The sequence below is a fragment of the Simochromis diagramma genome, unplaced genomic scaffold, assembly GCF_900408965.1.
Source record: "Simochromis diagramma unplaced genomic scaffold, fSimDia1.1 OVJJ01000596.1, whole genome shotgun sequence".
Lineage (NCBI taxonomy): Eukaryota > Metazoa > Chordata > Actinopteri > Cichliformes > Cichlidae > Simochromis > Simochromis diagramma.
Genome location: NW_024387245.1, coordinates 14,263,805 through 14,276,800, shown reverse-complemented (window position 1 = coordinate 14,276,800; position 12,996 = coordinate 14,263,805). Strand labels below are relative to the sequence as shown.

At 39.2% G+C, this 12,996-nt stretch overlaps 1 protein-coding gene across 1 annotated transcript in view; it reads right to left on the bottom strand.

Moving 5' to 3' along the window:
• si:dkey-112m2.1 (transmembrane protein 132C) overlaps nt 1-12,996 on the bottom strand; it is a 175,523-nt gene that overhangs the window by 61,926 nt on the left and 100,601 nt on the right. Inside the window, exon 4 of the mRNA XM_040000154.1 lies at nt 9,078-9,221. Coding sequence (XP_039856088.1) covers nt 9,078-9,221 — 144 coding nt within the window. The remainder of the gene's footprint in view (nt 1-9,077; nt 9,222-12,996) is intronic.

The window sequence follows — 12,996 nt, the reverse complement described above, 5'->3', positions numbered from 1 at the left end:
ATATGACCATGGACCTTCATTTATCAGCACTCTGAATAACCTGTGTCATCTTTTTTCCTTTGAAGGAAGATAAAATTTGAGATTTTTCTTTTAATAAGAACTGATTTTCAGTCACCAGACCAGTGAGTTTGTCTGCTACACCTCAAATGACAGCTATCAAAATAATGTGTACTTTATTTGGAAAGGATCATAGGCTATGTTGCAGGTATTCCATAATACTAGAACCACCAAGGGGGTCATTTTGACCCCTTTTCATTTTAGAATTGAGTAACTCTTACAATAACATCCAATAATCTCATGTTTCATGACTTTTCCTGAAATGAGTTTATCACGCAGTGAATTTGGGGGTGTGTGGGATAAAGAGAAAAAAAAGAAAAAGAAAGCTGAGCACCATCAAGGATGTCAGTTTGACTTCCATAGAAATCAATGTAAAATGCCGCAGTCAACATTCATATTGTTGACATGCTTTTTCATATGAAGGCTGATATGACAGGAGCCAGAGGTAGCTAGATGCGATTGATAGAGAAATAGGCAGTTGACTAAAACATGAATAATTAAAAGGACTGAACGGGTCATAAGTCAGGGCAGAGCAGAGAGCCTGGCAGGTTGCTGGCTGTGCAGAACAGTGTGAAAAGTACTAATCTGAGGAAATAAAAACTAAAATCCCAACTAGAGCAACCGAATCGGACAGATTTCAGGCCTGAGGAGCAGAGCTGAGGAGCTGAAGGGCTGCAGACTGAGGCGGAGCAGTGTGGACGGTGGATAAGAGAGGATGACTTGGCTGCAGGCCTGGTGAAGAGGAGGCAGAGGTGGACAAGTTGATAAAACGTCACTGTTTTAATTTTACAATCATAGTTTTTGATATGTTATGTGTATTGTTCTGTGGCACTGTTTGTCCGTTAGTGAATTCTAAAACATATTTTGTCTTTATGATCTGAAATGAAATAATCTCAAATATTTGTAAAACTAACGAAACCTCCAAAATCTTAAATACTTATTTTCCCTGAAAAAACCCTTTTGCATTCAATTAGATAAATCTGAGGTTTGACTGAGGACTTCTTCACCCAAGCCAGGCATCTGGAAAATCACGTCAGACAAAAAGAACATACACAGGCTTGCATAAAAACGTGCATCATTACCTTTTTTCCCTACCTGTCACAAACTGAATGCCTTGCTGCTACCCACTGAAAAGGAATTGAACTTAGAATTATTTGTTTGTCATTTCAATATTCAGCGGTTTCAAAAGCTTCAGAAAATGTAATAAAAAAAAAAGCTGGCACATTCTTGATACAGATCCAGCACTTAAGCAGTGTTTTTTTCTGCACCCTCATGCGGTGCACAAAAGACCTCCTGACCTATGTAACATGTTGGCTGGCGCATCTTCCCACTCCATCGCACTCACATTTACTCATTCTGTTGTGGTCATTGCCAATGATGCCATTTCACATATAAAACTAATTCATCCACCCCCTAAATGGGAAAGAAATACAGCATAAAAAAGGTCGTTTTGTGTTCTACTGTGAAAACCTTGTATAATACTTAAATCTCCATGTGGATTGGATCACCATCTTTACAAACCTGCATAGCTGAACACTTCAGCGCTACTGAAAACACAACATAGTAGGGAAAAACAATATTTCACCTCAGACAGAGTTAATCAAAAATCCATTAAGAGGGGAATAGTCTTACTTAGGTTGTTTCACTTTCTGCATTTAATTTTTGCCTGACACTAGAAAAACAGACAAAACAGACCAATAAGAGCAGGTATCATACTCAGTCTTTATTATTCTGAAATTGTTCTGCAATGTAAAATTATGATGACTTTAAATATCATCTATAGCACATAATAAAATGCATTATTAATATCATCATAAGATTCCAAAGAGAATCAAGAAAAATCTTTGTGCGCAACAAACAAAGCTGAAAATTAATACCAGATGTCCATGATCGTTGGGCCCCCAGGAGGCACTGCGTTAAAAACAGCTATGATTCTGTCATGGAAATCACTGATGAAGAAATGCCCCCATTTTTTTATACACAGCAAAATCTCCAGTGTTAAATTAACACTGGAGAGTGTCTATATGGGTCCACACCTCTGAGTGTTAAATACAACACTGTTGAGTGTTAAATTAACACTTTTGACAGTGTTATATGTTTAAAAGTAACCTAGTCAGTTTTGAAGATTAACAAAGACTAACACTGAGCAGTGCTGATTTTCTAACACTGGAATATTTCTAACATTTTGAGTTATTTTCCAGTGTTAGAAAATCAGCACTGCTCAGTGTTAGCCATTGTTAATCTTCAAAACTGACTAGGTTACTTTTAAACATATAACACTGTCAAAAGTGTTAATTTAACACTCAACAGTGTTGTATTTAACACTCAGAGGTGTGGACCCATATAGACACTCTCTAGTGTTAATTTAACCTGGAGATTTTGCTGTGTACAATACAAAAACCGTGTGTGTGTGTGTGTGTGTGTGTGTGTGTGTACTGTATATATACTTCACCAACACAATTGATTTGATAAAAGTCTGTGCAATGCATTCATTTGAAGCTGTTTTTCTTTGCCGTACCAAGTAGTGGTTACATGCTGCTGCTCTTGACTCACTCTGTGAAATAAATTGACGTTCATTTATGCTCTCAGACAAAAACAAAACTAAGAAACAGATGATGAGAGTACATTTCTGTTGATATAAATGGGTGGGGATGTCACCTGTACAAGCTTAAAAGTTAAAACAGTAAGCAAGAAATAGAGATTTGAACTTAGAGACATCTAAGTAAGACCATTTCATCTGTCCAGATAATCTGATTCAGTTGTTTTGTTTATATCCCCTAAACTACACAGTACAGCATTCCTCTGCTTTAATAGCAGAATGTGTCAACAATCTAAAACAGAATTGCTCTAATGCCTGTACCATTCATCTGAGAAACGTGAATAAATGCAACTTTAAGAATTGTTTAAGGAGACATTCAAGGCTGGTAACCTCCAGAAGTTTGAAGACCATGAAAACAGGTAAGTCAAGTATGAGGCACAAGTCATTCATAACTAAATACACTTTTTTTTTAATCTCCAGGTTTGAAACCATAGAAAACCCAGAAAGATGCTGAGGTGCTAGAGTCTAAAAACAGTGGGCTTAAGATAGAGTGGAAGTCTCAGAGGGTCAGACTGCCAATGTCTTTCAACACTTCGATGAATGTAATCCCGTTTGCTCCAACAACATCAGTGCCTCTATTCTAAAGACAAACAGTTTTGGATTTACCCTGCTGTGCCAGCCCATTTTCCCTAATTCTCTCTCTCCACAAACACACACATCCATCCACACAGCCTGGGAAACGTCAAGCAGCCTAGTTCTACACCCCAAGGAGTGCAATGAGGTTTAACCCGTGGCCCTAAACTAAAGACTTAATAAGTAACTAATTAGAGAAACAGCTCTCATATGCTCTCTGATGCCACACAGGATAAACCAAAGATGTGAGAGCCGAACACTGAAGATGTCGCTTCCACCCTTGTGCACCTTGTGTCAAAATATCCACTATTACTTAAACAGCGTATAGTTGTGTATCCCTCAAACAGGGATCAGTCTTTTTTGTGTGTGTCATGGCCTATTGGCATTTACAATCAGTGCCTGATGTATAGCAGTTAAGTCCAATTAATTCTTTGGTTCTTATATTTGGAAAGCAACTTCAAGCAGAAAAATTGACCTCTGATCTTGACCTTGAGTTGAAGGTCACAGAGATTCAAACTCGTCTGAGATTTTTAGTAGATGTACCTGTGGTATCAATTTCCTACATTGCTTCATTCTTGAGTTGTTCACAAAGTTGGGTATGCACGCCACCCGCTAGCCTGCCAGCCCCACCAGTCCAACCAGCAGAGTGACAACATCAGACTTTTACACTCAGGGGTAAAACCATACTAAAGGAATCCACCTTGTAAAATGCTCTCATACCAGAAGATCATGAATAAGGTTTTTATCTGAAGCTTGTTCAGTTTGTTCTTTGACAGTGTGCATCCATCTTTGCGAAGCAATATTGTAATCTTTGACGTTGATTATGTCGAGGACGTTGTCATTGTCCTCGCTCTAACCTAGACACTGAGTGACATTTAATTTCTCTCTGTTTGTTATTTAACACTGTTCATCCAGATTTGGCACTACACTTCCAGATAGAATGGCTATTGAGAAAAACAGCACGCATAAATTTAGCCAAAAAAATAGCTATTATCCAACTTATCAGTAAAAACACACAAATAAAGAACTGGCAGATGACACAGCATTTATCTTTTAGTGATTAGATCAGGTAATATATTTTATGGTCACTGATTGAACACTCAATTCACTCTATTCATAGTTAAATCTTGCCAACAGTGTTTAGTTGTTCACAAATTATGTCATATCAATTAGTGCAGATATGATATTAAGTTTTAGTCTTAATATACAGTACCTAAGTTATTTTGTACACTTGTTAAAACAGCAAAAGAAAGTATTGTATATGCTGGATGTACTTTATGCTGTTTGTATTTCTAAAGAAAAATGTATAACTGTATAGGAAACTGTTGCTGACTGAGCTTAAGTTAGGTACAGTTAACTCAGAGACACCCTGATGTTGCCTGGGACATGATCTAGCTGACCTTTTTCTTTAAGACAGGAATCTAGGTTTGATGAGTTGACACATGGGGGTGTCCATGCGTCAAGAGGAGGGGTCCAGAATTAACATGAAACTATGTTTTCTATGATTTTTGCAATGATTTGTGGGATTAACAGTTCATTTACAGGTATTACACCTATACAAGTGGTGCATCCATGTTCAGATGAGGCTTTGATGGTCCATAAGTGAAGTTCACTGAACTAAAGAGTGTGGTTTGATGATGGTTGACGTGCTTTCCAAATAGAAGGTTTTTCCTCCTAGCAAGGAAATACAGGTGCAGCAGTCAGAGTATTGCTGAAAGGAATCTCCTGAGAAATCTTCAGAGGCCCAGTGAGAAACAAGAACCATTCCAGGCATAGCAGACAGCCCAGGCAGTGGTTGAGGTCGAAGGTTGAGCTGTTTGGGGCCCATCATGAGATCAGATTTCGGAGCCACAGCAAGGACCACGAAGCTGCGTTGGAATGAGAGCTGTGCTAAGGGGGCTTTCCAGAGGCCAACAGAGGAGATTGTGGACAACAGATGGGCACCTGAAGGATGAGGGGAGCATGCCACGCTCCATCGACAGCGCAGGAGTCCAAGGATGGCATCATGATTCTGTGAAAAGCACAGGAACCAGAAGCTATGGTGTTGCACCATGACCACTTCTACAAGACTTCTGAGGTGACTCAACAGGTGGGCTCATAACAGCAGTAAAGATAATTGGATCCAACACCCTTTCCACAGAAGGGTTTTTCTGCAGAGGATGGAGAGTGGAGGAGTCATAAGTATCCCCCACAGGACGAAGGCCTGAAGTGAGGTGATGGGGGTTGGTAGAGGCCATAAAACAGGAGTGCTGACGAGGCCTGCAGCTTTGGAGATAGCTGAAAGCCTCATTGACAAACAAAATCAACTGGTATGTTTGAATGCCTATGCTACATACATTTGGACTGTGGTCCTATGGAAAGTGATGGAAACAACTGGAAGAGACATTTATGACGCCCTGCAGAACAATGTATAAACATGTGATTAAAATGTGATTTTTAGTCTGAAGTCTAAATTTTGTCATGGTGAGTTAAAATGTAGTGGACCTGAGACCTCATGATACTACCCTACTTATTTAGGGTAGACACATTAACAGTTACTGCTTATTTCTGTAATCTCTATTTATCACGATTATCTGTGCCTTCTCGAAATAGCTTCCAAGTCCACCTTTGACTTTAATAGATCATGGCGCTGCAGAGATTTCTCTCTTCCTCTTTTGTGGCTACGTTGTCAGTTTTCATTACCTAAGAGGGAAAAATGCTTTCATCTAAATTCCCTAAAATCTATGTTTGCTATTATAACTTTTGTAAGGTTTTATATTACATTAAATCTTCTTGTTTCCGCTGGTCTCTTTAGGGGCCTGCCTCCATCTCACCCTATCACATGCATCCTCTTCTGTCACACCTGCCCTCTGCATGTCCTCCTTCACTACATCCATGAGCCTGCTCTGTGGTCTTTCCTCCTACCTGGAAGCTACATAACAACATCCTTTGTCTAGCATATCCACTATTTCACCTCCGCATGTTTTCAGACCATCTCAGCTTTGCCTCCAAACTGCTCAACCTGATTTGTCCCTCTGATATACTCATTTCTAATCCTGTCCATCTTGGTCACTCCCAGTGAAAATCTTTAACTGCCACTTCCAGCTCAGCCTCATGTCTTCTTTTTAGTGCCACTGCCTCCAAACTATACATCATAGTAGGTCTTACAGCCATCTTGTAAACATTTCCTTTCACTGCCATCCTTCTGTCACAAATCTCCCCTGACACTCGTCTCCACCCACTCCACCCTGCCTGCACTCTCTTCTTCACCTCGCTTGGACTCACCTCCCCTGTGCACTGACATTGGTATTACATTGACTTTGGCACAAAATAAATATTGTGGGAAGATCTGCATACACTTTCCAACTTTAATCCACTGGTGGATTAAAGTTGCTCCTTTAGGCACCAAAGGTTTAAAACTTTTACTGACAGTAGTATGCAATGACACAGATTATAACAGCAGGAAAGAATAAAGCTAAATGTGTACAAGAAAAGACAGGGAACACTGCTGGAGGCAATGTGGTGTTGCTTCGTGACCTCCAATGAAAGTGGGCAGATGAAGTGACAAAAACACACAAACTCTCTACTGAGGTCGAACTGCCCCGCCATCATCCTCGGGGTATACATCTTTGAAGCTCTCCTACTGATTCTGTTTTAATGCTCAGCAAAGTAGGTTGATGGACATCTGACCAATATCTTTTAGTCAATGCAGTCAAATAAAATGTCTCCCTGACTATGAACATACTACTGATGAGTACGAAAAAAGTATGTCAAAAGCAAGTACGAGAGTTAAAGGATTAGATACGTATTTAAGTGAAAATTATTCTAGATTTTTTTTTCTTTTGTTATAGAGTCTCAGCCCACCAGCTGGGACTCTGACCAGTGAAGTTTATTTGAAAAACCTCTGGGAGAGAGTGGACAATGGGATCCCCCTGCTCAGGAGACGAAGCATACTGTGATTTGTGTATTTTATGTTATTTACATACCTTTATTTTTTATGTATTCCACATATTTTTATCTTTTCAATAAAATAGAAGAAAAAAAAACAATGACAGCTGCCGTCTACCAGTTTACAACCCTCAAAGAGATTTCCTTAATTACAGTTATGGTCATTTCATGCACAGGTGTAGTAAATAACAGAACACTAAATAAGTTACAGATTTTCCACATTACTCAATTTGATGAATAACCCAAAAAACTTGAAAACCCAGGATCGTGGTCATTTCAATACTTCAAGGCAGTCTTTTGCTGAGTGGTGAATTGCAAGGTATAGTACGCAGTCAACATGTATGACCTTGATATGAGCAGTCCTGTATAATTCACTGTATCTTCCCCTCAGCAGGGCTGTGAAAGAGAAACATGTAAATGATAGATGACTTGTCTTTCATCACTGCCGTCACCTTGACACCCAGGAGGAAATAACAACCCAGCCAGTGGGGTGTGTCACTTCCTGTGTGGAGCTACTTTGTCTTTTCCTAAAGCCATTTAGCTGCAGAAGTGAATGTCAAGTACTGTAGACTGCCACGCACAGAAACACGCACACAGTTATCACTCACTGATTGAAAACAGCGACCTCTGAGCAACAATCACCTACATGCAGTGCTTTAAATCCTTTTGACACATAATGACTTTAACTAAGTTTGTTCTTGTAAATACTTTTAAGTAATTGCATTGTATAGTTGTAAATTAGAGGTTTGCTAGATTTCAGCATATAAAGTATATAATATTTATATACATTTTACCTGATAACCACTTAAGTGTAGCATAATTACTAGTTACCAGCACACGAAGGTTTCACAATCTCAAAATGTTTTTAACACGTCCAATAATACTTACACATCTGTGTCAGTTTATCTTATTGTCTTGGAAATCTGATTTTTATACTAACAGCTCTTTGATATTTCTTGAATCCTCTTTATATGTAACACTAGTTGTCTCTGCTTGTAATTGGAGTATCACACCATGCTATAGACATTTTTGGATAGAAGCTGCAAAGGATCAAGTATCAGTACCAAACTGCAACAACGTGAAATCTCGAGAGGTGTCTGCAGTAAAACAAAGTCTAAATAACTTGCTTAATGTAATGTATGTATACTTGACATTCAATTAATTTTATAAGACTTGAAAGTTTGCTATAGTACAAGATGTTAACTGGAAAACCATATTTGTTGTTCACCGTTTTCAGCTGTGCATTTGGTTTCCCACAGCACGACTGTTCATGTTTGACTGATACTTAACGCATCATGCATTATGTAACAGTGGATTTCAATAAGCTGTGCGTACACAGAAGGCGTAGTGTGCTGAGATGCTCAGTGTGACTATGTATGTGTGTTTAAGTCCAATACTAAATTTAGGGTCGGCTGAGGTTTTTCGAAGTGCTCAGTACCTGAACCCCTCTAAAAGAAATTGTACCTATGCAAAACATGCTGAAAATAAACTTAAGTGTAACATTTGCTTTTGTTGCATTTGGAGGCAAAGTATATGTATTCTGATGAATGACTTTAATGTGCAGTTACAATGCTACATGTTCAGATATCCTTTTAAGTATCTAATGGTATGTAGACAGAAAGAAAACTATCAGATATTACCAAAATTATCCTTTAAGTCCAAGCATACCTGAGACTTTATGTTCCTCAAACAATTAATTTTATTGACTACACTTGGGACTAGCTGAGAACCTGCATGAATGGCAGTGCCAAAGATTAATATTTAATAATGTTCTCCTTCATACTCTCTTTTTTTTGCAATCACTCTTTCAGCACCTGAGAAACCAAGCGGGGTGCTGCTGTTTGGTTGTTCAGCAGGGATGTAAGGTTATTATTTCAGTCACACACTCATTAATTCAGTAGAAGGAGGGAGTCAGACGGACCTTTGACTGAAGCTGTTCTCCTTCCTGTGGCAGTGCAGGGTGACAACTCTGTGACCTTCACTTCTGACATCCTGACTCACCGTCCACATAACTGGGTTACTGGCTCTAGCTCCCAAGAATGCCACTCCATCTTTCAGCTTGACCCTGAAACACAGAAATATACTGGTCAAAAGTCCATCCATCCATGAGCATGACAAGGAATGGATGGAGCCTATCCCAGAATGGTGGTGTGTGTGTGTGTGGGGGGGGGAGAAAACGTGGTAACTCCCGCTAACCGTCAATTAGGAAGAAGGAAAACGGAGAAAAATGAGAAGAATCAGCAGTTGAAACATTAGAGACTGTAAAGGTTAAGCACAACACTTAAGAACCGTCGAACGCTGCTGGATGGTCTATGCTTGAAAAAGTTTACAAGTCAGATTTATTCTATTAGCAGTCGTAACACCAAAATAACAGATGGCATGCTAGCTGAACTAAGGAGTCAGGGTTAGTGAGTTTAAATTAAATTCTGCAAAAGTTAAACAGAATTAGCAAACACACTGTAGTATCTTGTATGGCAAGTCTTGTTTTGCAAACAAAAATAAGGGCAACAACTTGGCACCAAGCACCATTTCAGACAAATTGTGTCCATTTTTTTCCCTCTCCAGTATCTACAGCTTTTATGCCACTTCTACCTGCGTCCCACCCTTTCCCCCCTGCAATCGCTTCCATTACTCATGGTCACAGTCTGTGGGAGGATACTGAGATAGTGAGAAACCATGACCTCCCCTTCTTCCAGTATGTCAGCAGCTGCTTTCTGCATTCTCGTCTGTCACATGAAGTTACTTCCAGTTCTTTTACAACATGCCAAGCCGCTCTTTTTCAAACCTTTGGCACAAATGTAGCCGTATGTATCAAGTAGAAAAGGAAGCAGAAGAGGAAGATAGATGGCATGTGAAAGCTGCTCTAAAGTAAAACACCGGAGAACAAAAAGAAAAAAAAGTGTGGTGAAAGGAACATTTTCATTCACTAAAATTTCAGCGCTGGGTAATTTTCCCCCTACATCAAAATAATTGAAGACTGTCCTCATTCTGCATCTTTGAAAGACTTGTAAAGGAAGAAAAAAAACATGAACGTTAACGGGGGGTGATGACATGACATTCTGTGAAGCAGTGCTTAGAAGAGAACAGTCATTACATCTTCCATGTTCAACCAGTCTCCTTTGATCTTATCATGGTCGCTGCTGCGGTAATAACTGGCCTTGTGTTGGTCGCTGCCTCTGACGAGCAAAGATAAAGGCCGCTGGTGTGGAAGGCGCAGGCAATAACTAGGAGGAGACAGCTGATTGCTGTCTGCCCCCCTGTATCCAAGTTGTCACCTTAGCCACAGCACAGTAATTACCACAAACTTGCAAGCAGATGTAGCACTGACAGAGAACTACAAAAGGACCAATAATCAACTAATTTCATGCAGCATTCTGTATGCTGCATTGATCACATCTCAAACTCCAATTTCACAGAATAAATGCACTGCATTTTCCTTCTTTTCCACATCAGTTTATAGCTGGTGCAAAATGAACTTGAACAACAAGTTGATATGTCTGTTTATGCTGATACCTGCATTTACAGGGGGCGGTTGGCCAAACTTAACTTTTACAATATGCTCTGCATTTCAGAGTAAATGATCAGTTAATCAATACGCTGTAGTTGATGAATTACACTCCACTACAGTGTCGATGTGCTCTCTGTGTTCTTTCTTTCTTACTATAATATTCTATTTTTCCTGAAATTCATCCACTCTTTGACGTAAAAAACAAAGCATCTCCTATAGGGTCGGAGCAGGGGGCTGAATTAACAAATGGCATGTTGTAAATGAGATTGGTTTGGCTAATGTGATTTCTGGGGGAGGGAGGACAAACGGGGGGGAGGCAATAAAGGAAAGCAATTTGAAGGGAGCTCTCCTTTCACATGCATCAGCACATGAAGCTGCCTCATTAATTCCATGAAACCGTGCATCAGTGGGATGAGTATTTACAGATGAGATGAGGTTGTCAGAAAAGACAGGTTTCAACTCCACCCAACTGAGGCTCAGAAATGACACACCAGAATGGCCATAGTCCAAATAACATGTCAGCACACCTTCCACTCTTACATCCATCTTGCATACTGAAAGAAATACCTATGTGCATTAATATTAACGCACTTTACACAGCAGGAAATTGAACAGAATACAAAAACACATTGCAAACATCCTGTAAGATCAGGTGTTGTAAGTTACATATTTCAATCTGGTAATTGCCCTGGATGATTAGGTAAGGAATTACCAGCTATTGTGGATAACTATTGTGGCTTTGGGGCTTGGGGAAGTATGCCCGTTTCAAATATTATTGGAATTCATCTAATATTTCACTCAAAAACAGAAATCTAATAGTGGTGCTGCAGAAAGTCATTAAGAATTCTCCTTTGAGCTCAACTGCACCAAATGTCATGACAATCTAGCCTACAGTTGTTGAGATTTTTCACTCTGCTGGACCAAACTGGGTGGCAGACAAGCAAACCAACACACTGAATAAAATATACATGCATGCATCTATGTTTTCAGATGCCAGTAGTTCCAGCTTAGCGGCCCCACCAGTAAAGGCTGAATCACCTTCATACACTACTAGGACCACTTTCTACTCACTATAGAGCCTGCAACAAAATTGTATATCGTTTTTCATTAACTCTGATTTCCAGTTTATTGTAAGGAATTATACAGGTTTTGCCTCAGTGCAAAATAAAAAAAGGGTAAAATAAAAAATAAAGAGGTGCCATTAACTTTTTAAAATAAATAAATAAATACTATTATGAGTACTATTCACGATTTCCTCTTAAGACACAGGGGATCCAGAGAAATATAACAGTGCAAACAGTTTAACATGCCATAATTGACATACAGGTAAAGGCCCCAGGAGACAGACTGGATTAAGCATAAAACAAACCTGTTTATTGAAGCTGTTTGCAAAGTCAAGGCAAAACTAAATCCACACACGGGACAGGATCACGGACACTCTGACAAGAAAGGTGGAAGTTATTTATACACACAGGGTTAATTAGGGGAAGTGGACACAACTGGGGAAAACACACATGTGCAAACAGTGACAAGGAGAAGTAAAACTGAATACAATACATATTTAATTCAATTTTAATTCTACAGTGCCACCTTACCCCAACAATAAGACAACCCGCTTCAAGCAAAAGCTTGGCCACAGTGGGAAGGAAAAACTCCCTTTTAACAAGGAAAAACCTAAAAAGCAGGCCCAGGGAGGGGCCTGTTAATGAAGTTAATAAATGTGTGAAAATGACATGAGAAACAAATTGTCAAAATAAAATGTGTTGCAGTTTAAAAAATAATAAATATTCCTCTACAGTAGATTCAGGAGAAAACAGCCTTTGGCTTTCCTACAAAGTGCCCCTTTTTAACTCTCATTTGAAGATCTCCATACAGGGAAGAAGAAAACATCCTTTTGCTAATATCAGGAGCAGGACTTTAGAGTTTATGACTTAATATATTTGTAAAAATGGAATAACTATGTGTTCACGAACTCCAGATTCAAACTTGTGAATGATTATTTTTTTCTATTCTTTTTGTTTTTTTAAACACAGGAGTGTGGCTGCTAATCTCTTTCAGCCCTTCACAGCAGCTGCCAACAAAGCCAACAAAATGTGAATGTATTTTCTTCTAGAGATGTCCATTATAACTGCAGGATGTTACAGTTAGAAGCTTCAGTGCTGGAAGTTAACAATTTGAAAGAAGAAGCTGCATAACTAAACTTTGTCACGAATTCGAATATCAGCTAACAGGCAACTGTTTGACACACAGCAGGAATACTTCTAGGATTTTTGGTGAGCCTCCTGCCACTCTGAATACATTTCACTTCTCTTTTATTTAGTTAACAATAGTT